The sequence below is a fragment of the Catharus ustulatus genome, chromosome 7 (genome assembly GCF_009819885.2).
Source record: "Catharus ustulatus isolate bCatUst1 chromosome 7, bCatUst1.pri.v2, whole genome shotgun sequence".
NCBI lineage: Eukaryota > Metazoa > Chordata > Aves > Passeriformes > Turdidae > Catharus > Catharus ustulatus.
This window is the reverse complement of record NC_046227.1, coordinates 35,662,085-35,679,148: the sequence shown is the minus strand read 5'-3', so window position 1 is coordinate 35,679,148 and position 17,064 is coordinate 35,662,085. Positions and strand designations below refer to the sequence as shown.

The window sequence follows — 17,064 nt, the reverse complement described above, 5'->3', positions numbered from 1 at the left end:
ACTGTATAAAAGTTTCATACACATCTGTGTCTGCAGAAATAACTTGCACATAAAGCCAGTTTGCTGACAGCATTCCTCTGCATGTCTAAAGAGGCTCCATAAATACTCTATAGGTGCAGTAGTGCCTCATGAAACTCAAAATCATGTGAAAGCATTCCCCTGCATGTACCTTTAGTACACACCTTCTCAGTCTCTTCAACTCCCTGGAAAGAGGGTGTAGTCAGCTGGAGTTTGCTCTTCTCTCCCAGTTGATAGGAAAAGAGGGAACAGCCTCAAGTGGCACCAGGAGAGGTTTAATTTGGATATCAGGAAGAATTTCTTGACTAGAAAGGTGGTCAAGAATTGGAATAGTCTGTCCATGGCAGGAGTCATGTCCCTGGAAGTGCTCAGAACACGTAGGTGTGGCACTGGAGGACGTGGTTTAGTGGTTGGACGCAATGATATCAGAGGTCTTTTCCAAACTCAGTGATTCTACTCACAAAATCCAAGGGCCAAGATTAAAACATCATGACTGGTGTAGACAATCTTGTCTGTGAAAGCACAAAATGTGCACTAACATTGACCTTACAGCTTTAAGTCATGTACAAGCTTGCTCTCTCTAGTCCACATGAAATAAAAAAAATCATTTAATTCTTTTTCAATAGCTCAGTGCTCTTGCACAGATACAAAAACTGGTGAGTTTCAGACATTCAAAATATCACAAGATATGTAAAAATGACTGCTTGAAAATGGCAGTGCTGTTTGGCCACACAAACATCCATGTGCTAGAGGAGTTTGGGAGCAGAAAGTGAGACAGCTTCTGCTTTTGCTCTGGAAAGCCTCCATTATAGGGAATGATGGAAATGCAACCCCAGAAATAATTTACCCCTATCTTCCTCAAATCTCCCTTTCCTTCTTCCCATGGAATTAGCTGCAGGGGAAATTAGAAGATACAGACATGCAAGTGCCCAACAGCCACTTAAAATCACATCCTGGCACATCAGTGCTTGTGGACAGTTCTCTCTCCACTGACTGCAGCTGCAAATCAGAGGTAAATCAGTGCTCTGGGTGAAAATCCACTGTCAAGAAATCACTGTTCCACACTAGAGAAATAACAATTTTAAGATTACTTGTATCATAACCTGGAAATGTATAAAGAGAGGTACCTGAGAAGTCCTACTCAAACTACAACAAAGTCTGGTTCCCAGCAGCATCTGGAAATCATTGTTTTGTAGAACATCTCAAGTCTCACTTCCTGATGCTATCACAGCCACTAGATGCTGCACAAAACCAAGAGCCTCTGCACTTGTTTTTGTGAAATGAGATGTGGATGCTGTAAAACAGACTTTGCAAGGGAATAAATGTGACAGGGACCAAAGCCACCAGCAGTCAGCAGTTGCGCAGGTCAACAAAAATCTAGAGGTGTTTCCCTCTCCACCCAGGCAGGCAGAGCAGACACAGACTGCTCAGTGCATTGCTAGAGGGAAAACAGAGACCTGCCTCCTATTCCTCCAGGATTTGCAGGAGTGTGAGGGATGGATCTCCTTAGGCTGCATGCAAAAATCTGCTTCCACAGCCTTTGTGCAAGGAATATTTGGTCTCCTGGGTGAAATTTTTTGAAAAAGGTCTTTAAAATGTGTCTGTAGAGCGCTCCCCTTTTTTCCATAAAAGGCAGCAGCTAGTGCCATAACAGTCACTTTAAGCATTATTGAGGAATAACATCCATTAACACTTGCAGTTTGCATTGTTTCCATTGGAAACACTGCCTTCTGCTTAATGTGTCCCAGTGAAGGTGGCATGCAATTTCACTAGCCATCTCTTGCCAGACATGAAAACTATTTTGTTTCCCACTGTATTAGAGCAATTAGCACTGGGAAATCCTGGCTGTGCCAAAAGGTAATGTGGGCAGGGAAAGGGGAGGCGATGGAAACTGCTCAGCCCTCATTGTTCGAGGCTCCCTGCAGTGGGCTAAATGACACCAGCCCACACAAACCCGAGCACTGACAATCTGGGTCATGGCAGAATAGCTTTCAGCTTATCTCGAAGGTCACATAAAGTTTAAAACAATATATTGGATGTTTAAGGACTAAAAAAAATAAATTGTCAGGCGGAACAAGAGGCATGGCTGTGCCCTTTGTGGTCCTTCAGCGTTGCATGTAAAATGGAGAGATCATAGCTGGCAATTTTCTGACTTTGTTTGCTTAAGATGCTGTTTTTTCAGTAAATACAGAAGAGGGATGTGGACACTGCTCTTTGTTCCAGCATCAGCTCAGCCATTCCACTAGAATTAATGGAATGCTAACCAGAAAATAATTTCTGCCATTTCTGCTGGTGGCAAAACCTTGCTACCCAAGGCAGCCTTGAACACCAGCTTTAGGATGATTTTATAGTAGAATATATTGCATATAGCAGGTAAATCTGAGTAACACCCCTTTTTTGAGTCACAGAGACTGAGAGTCCCGATTTCAGGGGTGAACCATCCTTAAGAGAAATGCTGGGACATCTTGATATGAAACACAGGTGTGTGGGGAACAGCTCCATGCCCTCAGACAGGGAGGGCTGTGCTCTCCAGAGCAGATCAGATCAGAGGCTTTCAGCACATAGATCACACCTTCAGAGGAGGAATTAGCTCTGTATGGCAGGACTGCCCTTCCCACAGCCACAGTGCCAGTTATTCATAAAGAGATAAGTCCCAGATGGGGCTCTGCTCCTTTGACCACCAAAACACTCCTGATTCTATACAAGAAAAGACAGTTTGGAGCTGTGCCACACTCCTGAATTCCCCTTTTAGGAAACATTTACAGATAGTTTCTGTCTCTTCTGCTTGTAACCAAAGGCAGAACAGGTTCCCTGAGCCACTGGATCAGTTGATCCAGGATACCCAGAACATCTAATTTTCTTTCATGAAGGATATAAGTCTGCTTTGCTGGTGGAATATATGAAGCAGCAGTTCTGAATACATCTTTTCAGACTTACATGATTCCCTTGCAGGAAGATGCTGAGCATAATCCATCCCATGAGTAGTCACAGTTGGACTTTGTGATCTCAGAGATCTCTTCCAACTTTAATTATTCTGTGATTTTGAGCCCCGGATATATCTATGTGTTAAAGGTGCTGTTTGTACTGAGCTCCTAAAAGCAGGGACAAACACATTGCTAGAGTTCAGGTTTGGAGGAGCAAACCTCAAATACTCTGGGTCCAGCTTGGGGTCCTCCAGCAAAGTTTGTGAGAGACATGGGGAGATGAGCATATCCATTAAAGGTCTTGGTCTCTCAGGGCTGTGGGGGTATTTTGTTTGCTTTTCATTACTTCTCCCCTTCAATTTTCAAACATTTCACATTTTTCTTTAAGGGAGACAGCACTAATACACGTAACATTCATTAAACATTTTTATACTCTTAAATTCAGGCTCAAAGTAAAGCAATTACTTACCTCTAAACTGGCATGCAGAGCACAGACCAGTAAAATTGGAGGATTTGATAACCGGAATCCATTAATTCCTTCACTTAGTTGTAATTCTGGAAAATGAATAACTTATATTAGTGTTTTTGATTTCTTCATTTTAATGGATTGGACCTTATCTTGAAGTCTGTCCTCACACAGTAAAATATTTCCCTAATGTGGCCCGTAGGAATCGGTCATTAAAAGGAAATAGTAATCTATTCCCAGCTAATACTTTCAACTTCGAGAGAAGCCCAATTTTATCCAGCAGAAGACCTCATTAGCAGCTTCATGGGAACCAGAGAACTGCAATTAATTTGTTTAAATGGTGTGTGTTAAAACCACCTTTACACTTGAATCTCTTTTAAGGCTGGCACGAGGCAGAGAAATTCCAAGTCAGCAGAGGCACGCTCACGCGGAGCAAGGAACCGCGTTCCTTAACTTTATTGAGCTGACGAGACACAGGGGAGGCTGCATATGCAGCTAAGTGTAGCTTCAGGCCATGGAGAGGAGCTGCCTAGACTTTGGGCTGTGAAATTTCACAAAATCTGTTTAATAAATCTACAGAAGCCTCGCTGTAAGTTCTGTGTCACCGTTCATATTTCACGCTCCAGCACCGGAGCAGGGGGATGCGGCGGAGGAAACGCTTTTCACGCACAGCAGACTGGCTAATTTTATAATGTCCAACTTCTCCCCTGCAAACTGCTCATGGAAATGAATAAACAACGTTTTTCTTCTTCTAGCAGTATTTCAAGGCAATTTGTGTCTCCTGCTGGCTTTCCATAGCGCCACTCTCTTGCATTTGGTCTGAAAACAAAGAGCAGACTGAGGCTATTAGAGAGGTGCTCTCCAGCCAAAGCCACATCAACAGGCACTGCCACAGAAAATTAAAAATATATTAAAAACAAAACAACCAATCAAACCAAAAAGCTCCTTTCTCATCCTGATCCCTCAGGATATTCTCTCTGCCATAGTTTAAACCGGAGCTGAACAGTCTAGCTGTCAGATTTGGACAGGAGTCCTCATTTTGTATTGGGGCAATAAATACTTCACTCTTTCAGAGCAGGTTTGTCTTACAGCCTATCCCTGCCTAGTGCAGGAAATTTGGAGATGCTGAAACTTTAGTGGGATTTCATGACTTATGTCAGGTTGCTTTACCTTTATTTGTATAACTTCTCATTAATTCCAGTGGAACTAATCCTGAAGAAAGATATTACCCCTGTGACTGGTAGCAGATCCTTGCTCCTCAGAGACTTAAGAATTTAATTCACTAAGAAACTTTGAAAGTTTCATCCATATTCTATATCTGCATTTTGAAGGTATTTCAGGAAATGTCTAGCAGCAGACAGTCAAACCCTTATACCCACACACAAATTTATTCCAACATTTATTTTGTTAACTTCACTGCCTCACATATTTAGGATAAGTTTAGCCTAATGCCTTGCACATAAATGAGGAAATGCAAAGTTCTGTCCTTTCTCCTCAAACTGCTACAAAATTGAAGCTGGTTATATATAAATAAATCAAATAAGGTAAAACTGAGAGTGTATAAGTACGTACTGTTTTCCATGAGGAATCGTGTTTTGAAGTCGTGGCCCCACCAGCCAATTAACCTAAGATTTTTAAAGAAAATAAATTACCAGAAATCTTAATATACTTTAATTTAGCTTTGAGTATTAAGAATTATATAAGATTAAGCAATATATACATTGCTAATAATGCATTTTATTTCCAACAATGACATAAAAATGCAATAAATTCTCTAAAGAGTTAGCACTAAAAACTTAACATTGCCTTTTGAGAATTTCTCTTTTACTGCAAATGATAAAACACATCACATATTTCAATTAACTATTGATTTTAACAACATCCATTTTCTCTGATTTCACTTCACAAAACAGAAAACAGTACAGAAGTATTTCCACTGTTTGGTTCCAAGACATTAAATTCAAACCATTCTCCCCCTGCTCTTAAACTTAGCTTCATGAATACTGAAAGCTAAAAGGAGTTATAAAATCTGACTTAGTTTCACCAAGAAAAGGACTTTTTGGTGAACAAGCAGCAGACAATAAGACCTTGGAAAGAGGATTTTGTGGGCATTGCCTTGTCCTTACTGTGAGACCAGTGTGAATTCTGCATACACTTTTATTTTCCTAAGCTAAATTTATTCTTCAAAATCCAACTTTAAAATAAAACCCAAACCAGTTTAATGAAATATCCCTTTTTTTAAGATGGTCTCCAGGAAAAAAAATAAAACAAAAACAACCAAAACCAACCAAAAAACCCCACACAATTATTTAAAAAATAATATGTCTGTCATTAAAATGACACTATATTATTAACTCATATTTAATGGAAAATATGTTTTAGAGCAGTTTTCCAAAGCAGCTGGATTCACTGGATCACCTACTGACTGCAGATAAAACCAATATTGCAAAATCAAGGAGTTTTTCCCACCTCCCTTGGGTTCTCCACTTCTTTACTCAGCAGACAGTGATATCAGTGATGAACAATGCCAGTCCTACTTGAGATTCCCCTACATCAATGTTTTTACAATACCAAGAAGTCACCATCACAGACTCCTTCCTGAACTTTTCAGCTCTGCAGGACTGGACATGTTGAACACCATTTCTACCAAGGCTTTGCTCAGCTTTCCCTATGCCAGAGAGCAAAATTTTAGGAGTGAAGCCTGGCAGAACTTGTAGTGATAAAAAAAAAAAATCTATATGTTAAGGTCACAGTAGGTAAGCCTTCCTGGAAGCAAACAGGGAAAGGAAAGTCATGGCCCCTGCCTAAAGGAGCATTTTGTAGTTTGCCTCAAAGAGTTGAGTTCTGCAGAATTAAGATCACATTTGAGTTAGAAATTTGTTATATGAATACTGCAGAGTGTAAAATAAAGTAGTTCATATTTCTGTATAACAACACAGGTTTTATGTTTACTTCTGTGAGCTGCATCTAAACAGAGGGTCTACAGAAAAGGCACGTTTTTTCTTTATTGCTGCATGATGTTTTTATTATTCTGAGACCCATGAAAATTAATAGTGCAATATACATCCATTTTAAATGAGATATTACATTGCCAAAATGAATACACCCCAAATAAAGTACAACAGAGCCTCTGCCTGAGTGACTCCGTTACTGATGCTTCGAATCATAAAAGATATTTCAGTTATTTTGCAGGAACTCTATAATATATAGACAACATTGCACTGTAAACCCTGAATATTGCATGTTCCTGCAATAATCTACTGATATCAATGGCACACATATTCTATGACTTTCAAAGGTTTTAAGCAGAAAAGAAATCCACTGGAAATAAAACATTTGGACTAATAGTCTGTGAGAAGGAGAAAACACTGTTCCACTTGGACCACACCCAGAAAGCAAAGACAAAATACAGATCAATCAGACCATTACCCAGATCAGGGCTGGTGAAAAGCTCTCTGGTTGCACTTTGAATGCTCAAAACTCACTGATTCTGAAGTTGGCTTCAACCCAGAGCTCAGCTGCAGCACCACGGAGGCAACTTGGAAAGTGAAATTTCAAAACTTTTCCAAAATGACAGAATGAAGGATTTTTATTTTTTTTTAAAGACAGTTTTAGCTGTCTTGCCCTTTCCTACCATAATCTGACAATTTGCTTTTCCTCTTTTTTTTTATTTTTTCTCTTTTGGCTGTTCTAGAACTTCAGAGGTGTCACTGCAGGATGTGCACTTTGAGGCAGCTCTGGTCCTACACTCTCATTGATCTAATGGTCCATATGGATGTCACGTTATTTGACATTTAAGTTGACAGGCTTCAAAGCATGGAAATTAACAAAATCTTCACAAATTACAGCGATTTGCTGTTTACAATTTTCTGTGAAAATTTTGAAATGAAGGTTACCACTGCTATGCCAAATTTCAACCTGTTGTGATGGGAGAGAGCTAAGGTGTTAAACCCCAAACATAACGCTTTATAAGTGCTCACTAAAAATAATAGGCAATAAAACTGCACATTAACTTACTGCAGTAAAATTTCTTATTAAAGAGTTGTTACTCTGCATGCAAAGTGAGCATTTTGAGCTGCAGTCGCCATTTCAACTGCTCCTGCCTCAAAAACAAAGGCACCAAGATCTAAAGAGATTCTGAATTCCAATCCATAACTTTTGGCAAATACACAGGCTCTGAAAAGGCTCTGAAAAGTCATATATGATGTTCTTGTGATTAAAAACACCTTAAACAAGTTAGCAATGGGACTGCCAAGTTGCATGCTTCCCATGGCAGATAAAACCCATTGTGGGAAGTGTGTTAAAAATCAGAGTCTAAGGAGATAAAGGTCTAATTTAGCAAATGTTCCTCTATAAATTAAAAAATGCAAATTTATCCAGACTGAGCCCTTGTGTTAACACATCACTAATCAAAATTGTTATCTCACTGATGGATGGGTTTTGGTTGCAGCATCCTGCTGCCAGTCCCAGGTATCCCCAGCAGCCTCCCAAGGCTGCTCTGCAGAGATGCTCCTGCAACACCTCCACAGAGAATATCTCTCCATCCTGAAGCAAATAATCTTTGAAATCTATTGAGAAATCATGCCAAAAATGAGGGTAAATTAGTGCCAAACTAGCTGTGTCTTTTTCTGTGAGGTGAGCATGTTCTTACAAGCCTGCTTCTGTTAGAAAATAACTTTTAAAATAGATTGTTCCATTCTATGTCTCAAATAAAACCATTGCCATCATAGAATGGTTTGGGTTGAAAGGCACCTTGAAGAGCATCTCATTCCACCTGCTATGGGCAGGGACATCTTCCTCTGGACCAGGTTGCTGAAGGACCCATCCAACCATGTCTATGTCCTCACAGTCTGACAACACCGAGTCTTTCCCAGGGAATTCTGCCACTTCCAGTCTTTGCACAGAATTTTTACACGTGCCACATAAAATTTAAAGCAAACTGCTATTAGCTCAGTTTCATGGAACAAGCAGGAATATAATTAAATATTGCTTATTTAGGTTTTTTCAATCCTTTCTTTTTTTACTCCAAAATGTACTGTTGTTTTGCAAACCAATGAACAAAGGTTTGCTGGGCTGGAAAACAACTGCAGAAAGGAACAGTATCCTCTTATTTAGTCATACTCTCTTTAAGGACATTTACACCAGGGAACAATGCCTTCAATAAGTATTTTTATTTGGCTCATTTTCCTCCTTCATATCTGTCTGCATTAGACTGAAGCACTGGTTATTCATAACTTGAGTCATCTCGTTTGTAGCTGCATTAATGATGCAGGAGTGCAGGATATAATGATCGTGATGTATGTGCAGTGTAAACATCAAAGAAGATCCAGTTAAAGAACACAGAAAAATACAAAAAAAATTCCTTTGACCTTTGCTTCGGCATTACAGATGATCATGCTACTCATTTATAATTTACAGCCTGGAGCAACATGGGTCTCATTTCCCTTCTCAGCAAGAAAAAGAGGCAGAAACTCTTGAGTAGTGATACAGAAAACAGGGAAATACCATTAATGTGACCCAGCTTTTACAGTCCAGGGCAATGTGTTGGAAGTATCCTGTCATTATATTGTGTGAGATAATCATTTCACATCCAGGGGAAGGCAAGTTGAAAAGCTGCAGGAATACAGTGTGAAATTTGTAATACTTGATTTTACATCTTCCAGCTTCCCTGGGCATGGAGCAGTTTGTTTCCTCTCCCTTATCAGGTCACAAAGCGAGCTGGAAATTTCATGGTCATTATTTTGATTATATTAGGAGCATATACCAGCAAAGCATGTTATGTTTATGAAAGGATGGGTTAAGCCAAATCATAAACAGGCAGTTTGGGGCCAGGCTGTGTCCACAAAGGAGCTGATGTAACTGCTGGGTGGCAGCTAAGCTCTTCATTCACACATTGCTTTCATTTTGCAAAAGTATCCAGGTGTTGGCAAAGATTTGTTTGATTTTTTTCATGCTGCTGTTCCAGCCATGAGAAAGAATCAGCTCTGAGGAGTAAATGAGACCTGTCACTGCTCCCAAAGTTTATTACACAGAGCCAGGCAGATCTTATACCATGTCTGCAAAGGCAGCCTTGTGCAGAGAAAAAAATGAAAGGGCCAAAAACAATCATTAATTTCAGTTTCTTGCAGTCCTATAAGTCCATGGCACAACTGGCTGGTTGAAGAGCACATCCATGTCTCAAGACACCCTAAAGACCTGAGATGGAACAACTGCAGTGTGACACAAGTTTAGAGGAAAGAGGTTAATTGTTTTCTTAAATATCACTCTCTCAGCAGGAAATGTGTGACAAAACCACCCACGAGGTCTTAGAAATTTTAAACTTTAAACTACAAAAGGACATAGAAAGCCTGGAGGCTGTAGCCAGGCTGGAGCTAGGAACAATTCACCTCTGACCATGTTTGACCATCATCCTTCTGCCTAGGAGAACATGGTGATTCACATCCAAAGCCCAGCTTTCATATTTTGAATTCCAGGCTAAAAAACCTAAACCAACCCAAACAAAAAAAAAAAAGCCCCAAACTAACAAATGGTACAATCAGCTCCTGTAACCCAAAACCATTTCTAAACATGCCTTACATTCATATGGGTATCTCCAGCTCAACTGAAATTTTAATTCCATATTTTGAGGTACATTCCTCCAGTTTCCTGGGCTCCTTGTAATGCAAAACAGAAAGAAATGTTCCCAGGATTCAGGTCCTCAGCAGGAGCATCTCCTAATGCAGCTGCACTCAAAGGTCAATCCCAGAAACCAAACTCACAGAAACAGTTCTCTCATCCCCTCAAATCTACCTTACTCTCACCCAGATCCACAACCAGCTCTGCACAATCTCTGAGCTCAGGCTCAACAGCTGGGCTCAACTCTCTGCATTCTACTCTGCATTAATTTTATTGCAGCTTTCTAATTGCACTTTTTATATGTTTAAATTTAATTTCTATGGCATTAATTTTATTGCAAGCACATGAGTATGATTGTGTTTCTTTGGATTCAATGCCAAAACTCAGAATAAATAGAATGACACACACACACCAACTAAGAAAACAGAAAAACCTGCTCGTTGCTTTGCATGGCATATTTTTGGCTGACTGGCTGGAGTTTGAGGAGTTTCAATTTTCTTTGCTATCACAGACTTGTCTGATCATTGATGAGTCATTTGGTCTCTCCATGCCTCAAGCCCTCATCTCTAGGAGTTCTGCTCAGGACTGCCTTAACTCTGCAGTGAGGGATGAGAGTACATTTGTAAAAATATGTTCGCATATTTAGCAATGAGGACCATGTAAGGATGAAGAGGTAGATTTATTTGTACTACCTTATACAGTATTTTTTTACATGCAGATAAGGAAAGGGTATGTGGAAGTTAAGCTGATATCACTTGGTTTTTTTCCCCTCCTGTCAGCTTTTCCCCAAATTATCACCTCACTCTCAAAAGTTGTTGCCAGTGTTAGGTTTCCATTCTTTTCAGAATCTAAGATATTTCTTGATCTACATCACTTACCGGCATTTCTGATAAGATTAAAAAAAAATTAAAATTCAATATTTCTATTGCTTAATTCCACATGGTATTTTACAGCTAACCCAAGTGGATGGACAAATGGACAATATTATTTCACTTCACCCCATGCTCTTCATACTGAGTAGCCCAGCAGGGTCCTACTCCAACTCAGAGCTTCCCTGCTGACAGCTCACTGAAAGGAGAAAAGACATTTCAAATGATGTTTGAAACGATGAGGGGTCTGTTTAATCAAAACAAAGAATAATGGAAAAGCAACTCCCAGTTTCATCTCTCAAATCAAGAATTCAACAATTTTAACCCCTTTGTGTAGGTGAAATTCTTCCCATACTGAGAAGCTGTCAGCTCTGGAGTAGCCCCACATATATATCTATAAGGGCTAGGATTTGCACAGGGGATTAAGGGAGTTATAGCAGCTACCCCTGTTAGACTTCAGCAATATTTCCAACCTAACTCTCACAGTCTCCTTCAGAAAACCTTGCCAAGATTGCCAGAAGCTATATTTAAAGACTTTTTTTTCCCCTCCCTTATATCTTTTTAGCTATCCTTTATCCCAAATGGTAAGCTTGGACTTGTTTCATTATTCTTTTCTGTGCAGTGCATGTTAATTTTAAGTAGGATCTGTTGTTAGGATTTGAAAAGCTTTTGAAGCCCAGGTAATTATTAGCCTCAGACTTCTGTAGTTTAGGACTTGCACACACTCTGCTGCTTTCCTTACCCTTTTCAACTCATTACAAATGTTTCCTAATTATTAAGCATATGTGACTTGTGAGCGGCGCCATATATTATTAATGGGCCAGTCTCTTAGAACTCAGTGGAAAAAATCAAAACTCTTTATGAAAAGTTGCTACTGTGAAAGTAGTAACTTTTCATATTTAATATCAATGAGGCTTTACTTTGTCAAAGGACCAAAGTAATGTGATTGTATTAGAGGCTAATAGCATGACATTTTTCTTCTGTTAAGAGGCTTGCATTTTCAGTACCATCTAAAGGGAGACAATTTTTCTCCTCTATTTTGAGGCTTGTCTTGGTTAAAAAATAGCTAAACTCACTTTCTGCCTAGCAGCAAGTTTTAACAGCAAAGACCCAAATCCTGAAATACAGTCTCATAATTTAAACAATGACACTTAACTATGCAACTGCAATGCATGGAATTAAGAAACTTCTGGATTTGAGTAATCACCCTCTTTCCAAAAGTAGCTGGGCAGCTCTCAGCTCCCTGAGCTTTGCTATTCTTCGTGGTGGGCGATTTAACAAAACTGTTGTGACAATTAGAGAGGCTCTTGGGTGAAAAACCCGGGCTGTTTGGTCAGTGGAGTACAAGGTGATTTGCAGCTCGTGGGTATTTGAAGACAGAGGGTGCACACACTCCTCCTGGATTGATTTTTACCTTGTTAGTCTTTTAGGCTCGACACAAGTGGGAACACACCAATTTCAACACGTCCATCCATATTACCCCTCCAGGTCAAAACAAAAGGAGATTGAGTTCACTTTTGTAGCAGGAAACAAGTTGCTGTGGCCAGGGCATGAGGAAGAGGAATGGCTGCAATGCTGCCAATCCAATCAGGGCCCTTTGGAGCTCTCCACCAAACCTCTGAGGCGCTTGCGAGAAGGGACAATAATTTCATTCGCCATGATCAGGCAAAAGAAAGGTATGGTCCAACAGCAGACAAAATGGGAGCCTAAATTGAATCCCAGGAGAAGATTTCACAAAAAACAAACCCCCTAAGGCTAATGAAGTTGAATTAAAAACTGTTAAATCAGCTTACGAACAACTATTATCACAAAGTGCTCATATAACACTTTCACTGGCCAAATATCAGATATATGAAAAGGAGGAATACAGCCAACAGTATGTTCACACATTTAGTAAGGGGAAATTGAATATTCTGCCTAACACCAGAAATTAAAAATCAAGCAGGGAGCCAATTTACTCATGGAGATATTAATAAAGTTCTCAGTGATTTTTATAAAGTACTGAATAGCTCTCAATTATTTTATGGTGTTAAAAAGAAAAAAAACCCATGTTATATTCTTTAAGAATTCCATAATTTTTTTTCTAGGCTGTTTCAAATAGATTAAATTACACAAGTGAAAGCAACAATTCCTCCTAGAGCTACTTTAAATTGGGAGTTCTGACTTAAAGGAGACTTGGATAGTTTTGATTACTGTGATGCATTTACTGCACTATACAGTCTCTGCAATCCCTGGAATAAATCTTTCAGGGGAGGATATCTACATATATTTCTAAATAATAAATGTATCTGACAGAAATATAATATAAAATTTTTAAGATCTGGGAAGTTGTGCTTCCTTTGGTCTTTGTTGTTTTTGAATAGAGCAGTCACAATATTAATGCAAGACCTTTATCATACCAGAATCCTTATTAGCTAAACTGTAAGTTATCACCTCTGCTCTTTGCCTGAAACAAGAAACAATCCACATCAGATGAGACTTTTTTCTTTTATGGCAGTGGCTAGAACTAATTGAATTCATAGTTTCAAGTGCCAGCAAATTTGCCACAGAATCCAGTAGTTGTGTTACAAAACATTTACTAAATGATACTGAAGGAGAAAAACCCAGATGAACACTTTTCAGCTGAAATGTAAGTCATGAAATAACTAAGGGAGAACAGGAATGGGCATCTTTCAGAGTTGTTTTAAAGAGTTTATCTTCAAAAAGATTAAATTTCATCCAACACTAGAAAATAAGAAAAAAGTGACATGGGGCCTTTCTTTATTGGGCTGCAGTTGCCCAAATTTTCAGTCTTATGGGGTCTAAAATAGATTTGACATGAGGTCCAATGTAAATATGCCATATTTGACATGAGGTCCAGCTCCAGTTGCAGGAGCTCCAGGCCCTTCTCACTGCAGAAGCAGGTGAGAAGCATCAAATAAAGACAGCTATTCTCCTGTCAGAAGATAACTGTACCTGCAACTCTGACCTTCAACACACACTGACAAAATCTCCCTGCACTAGCTCACAATGGATTGCTCAAAAGTCATCTCAGAAAACTGTCAGTGAGAACAGAGGGATGCTGTAAAACTAGATTTCAGTAGGAAACTATTCAATTTTTGCTCAATAACCTGAAAGAAATAAATAATTCTTCACGTGGAGCAGCTGTTTTTCATGGCATGGGACAGAAAGAACCTAACATTTTCCCAAAACAGTTGCACTGGTGTGATTAGATGAGTGAATTGATGTCATGCTGAACTGAGAAATTATGGAAAGGAAAAGGAGAGGGAAGAATCTGTGTTTCTCCCAGCATCTCCCTAGAAACTCCTCTTCAGACACTTAAGTAAGCTCTCTACAGCAGGAACTGCCCTGCAGTTTCCACACAGTGGAAGGCAGCAAGAGGCAGTTGCCAGCAAGCACTGAAAATTACTCCGGTGAAAAATGAGGAGTAGTCACTGTGACAGTAAAAATTTACCAGCAGCGACAAAGAGGTGTGAAAGTAAGTATTTCACAAATGGAAAGTGAGAGGAAGGATGGCTTACAGAGTGGGCAAGAATAGACAATATATGTCATGGAGGCCTCCAGGAAGCTCCTGATTGAAAGGCATGTGGAGATGGGTAAGAAATAAAAGACAGCAGGTTGTGGATGTCGTTTGGTGGAATTTAAGATAAAATAGATTTGATTAAGGGAGACAAAAGAAAAACATGAAGGTTTCTGACCTGGTGAGACCTTATCTTGGTTGAGCATTGGAAAGAGGTTTTAACCAGGAGAAAGAGGGAGTGTGAAGACTAGAAACAACATGAACAGGTGGAAACAAATAGGCTCAAGTGGTAAACCAAGCAAAAAAAAAAAAAATAGAAAAACCCTACTGTAATCCTCCCATACACAAATCCAGAATGCCCATTTAGCAAAAAGTAACGAGACAGAATTATTTCCTTAACCTGAGCAATGACCTTCCAGCGACCTGTGAAAATGCTTCTGGTTTGAGTTGGGTGCTGGCTGGGACATGAATCACAACATGAGCTGTATGTGTGATCCCAGAGCTGCAGGTAAAGCCAGAGAGGTGTTCAGCCAGGACAGGACACAAATAGTTCTGGGAAACATCCCAGGCACCAAACCCCATCTGAACCCACAGCTGACAATTTCAGAACAGACCCCAGGGGACATAAATGGGGAGAAAACTGGTGACTATTAATGGTACAAAAGCATAAAGGCTCTTGCTGGTGCTTTCAGCTTAGAGCAATTTCAAGCCATACCATGACCTCAAAGCACATTCTGTAAGGAGTAATTAGACACAATTCCTCACTGTGGTCTAATGAACCAATACAAAAGCATGAGCAAATCTCATTTTTAAAGGGCATGTGCAGACTACAGGTTTAATGGAGTATCTTTGGAGGAAAGCTTCATAGAAAGTTCCAAAATTTCTGAAGTAGAAAAAGTGAAAAATGATCAAACACTGAAAGTGAGTCAACATCTAGTAGGAAATCCCAGATGCAAAATTGCATTAGTTCCAGCACATTTCTGCACAGAGGTAAGTGAGCTCTTGGTGAAAGTGGCAGAAGATTTACTAGAGGTTTTTTCATTAAAAATAAACTCTTCCCTCCCTAATATAAAGAGGTTCTGTGAGGTGGCTACAGAAACACACAGATGAATGGATAAGAATAAGAGGATAAATAACCTCTTTTCATGCCTTATTAAAAAAGCAGGCAAAGAAGGTTTTCTTTCCATTTCTTTAGAGGTGTGTAACACCAGTACGAGTGTTGCGTTTCTGCAAATCCATTCAGTAGGAAGGAAGCTTGCTGCTCTGTCTTATTGGGAAAAATCAAGACACAGCAAAGTGCTTTCAGAACTCCCTGGCTGGAAGTGGAGAACTGAGGCACAGAGAGCAGGCAGCTAACAACACATGGCCTTTGAAGTGCCAGGGAAAAATCACAGCAACCATCCAGACTCCAAGGAGAGCCCCAGGATCCCTTCCTTGCTAGTTAACAGGATGCAAGAGCTGCCCCCAGGCTACATTCACCTTTGCATCAGGCTAAGCCAGTTGGTTCTTTTCATGTGTTTGAGCAGTTGTGTCTTACACCATCCGATGAGAAAGGAGAGGCAAAAGATGGGAAAGCAAATGTGGAAAGAACAGAGCCACCTCCCTCTCATTCCCGAGGCTGGGAGGGGGACAGGCCATGACACAGCACACCAGGGATTGTCCCTTCTGTGTGATCCAGGACGAGAAATGCATGGGAGTGCACTCAGGGAATGAGAGCAGAATGTTTCTTCCACACTCACCCCAATTATCCCATAAGTGGTGCAGAGTTCACACACAGCACCTTTAGAATCACCTTAAAATCCAACCAGGGCAAGGATGACAAAACAAAGGGGAAGACCTTCAGGAAGGAAAGAACAAGAAGGACATTTATCATGAGAAAAGAGGTGAGATTGGTTGAAGATACAGCTTAATTACAAGGAAGGATTTGAAGGAAGAGAGAGTGAAAATGCCTGACAGAACAAGGAGACAATCATGGGAGCCACATAAAAGAAGGCAAAGAAATAAGAATGGGAACAGATGATGTGAGTGCACATTAACCTCTCTCATTTTTTCTCCCAGAGACTCACTCCAAAGTTAAAAAATGCTCTTGGATATTTGCCATGCAGTTGGTGAATCCGAGAACACACCCCTGCAGGCCCATCATGGGTCTAGATTGGCCTAATAAATCACTTGTCCCAAGACAATGCAATTAAGCCTAATTAGCCGATAGCTTTATTCCTAAACAGTCTCTTCCCAAGGGAGGTTTTAACTTTTGGTTTCTAAATTAGCTCAAGGAGCTAAATTGCTCTCATCTCCTTGGCAAAGCAACAGTTCATTTCTACCTTAGCACAGGATACTTCATGCACTCAGGGGACGCGTGCTCACTGCACGAGTGGTTTATTTACATTAGCCCACAGTCTGAGTCCAGCAGGACCAGTGAGAACCCTTCTGCAAGCAGCAGCTTGTTCACTGCCATCTGTCACCACTGACTTTCCCACCTGGCTGCACTCAGCACAGCTTCCCTAAGAGTCTCTACGTTGCTTCTCCAGATCCTCTCCTTGACCAGGACAAGGAGTTCTGTTCCAATAAAGCTTCCAGTAGTGCTGAGATACTCAGAGGAGATAAATTCAAGGGGTCAGTGAGAAATGGACCATCTTAGCCTACTATATGAGT

At 40.1% G+C, this 17,064-nt stretch overlaps 1 protein-coding gene across 1 annotated transcript in view; it reads right to left on the bottom strand.

Moving 5' to 3' along the window:
• KYNU (kynureninase) overlaps positions 1–17,064 on the bottom strand; it is a 67,027-nt gene that overhangs the window by 1,941 nt on the left and 48,022 nt on the right. Inside the window, exons 11-12 of the mRNA XM_033065018.1 lie at positions 4,981–5,033; positions 3,412–3,497 (exon numbers count right to left, since the gene is read on the bottom strand). Coding sequence (XP_032920909.1) covers positions 3,412–3,497; positions 4,981–5,033 — 139 coding nt within the window. The remainder of the gene's footprint in view (positions 1–3,411; positions 3,498–4,980; positions 5,034–17,064) is intronic.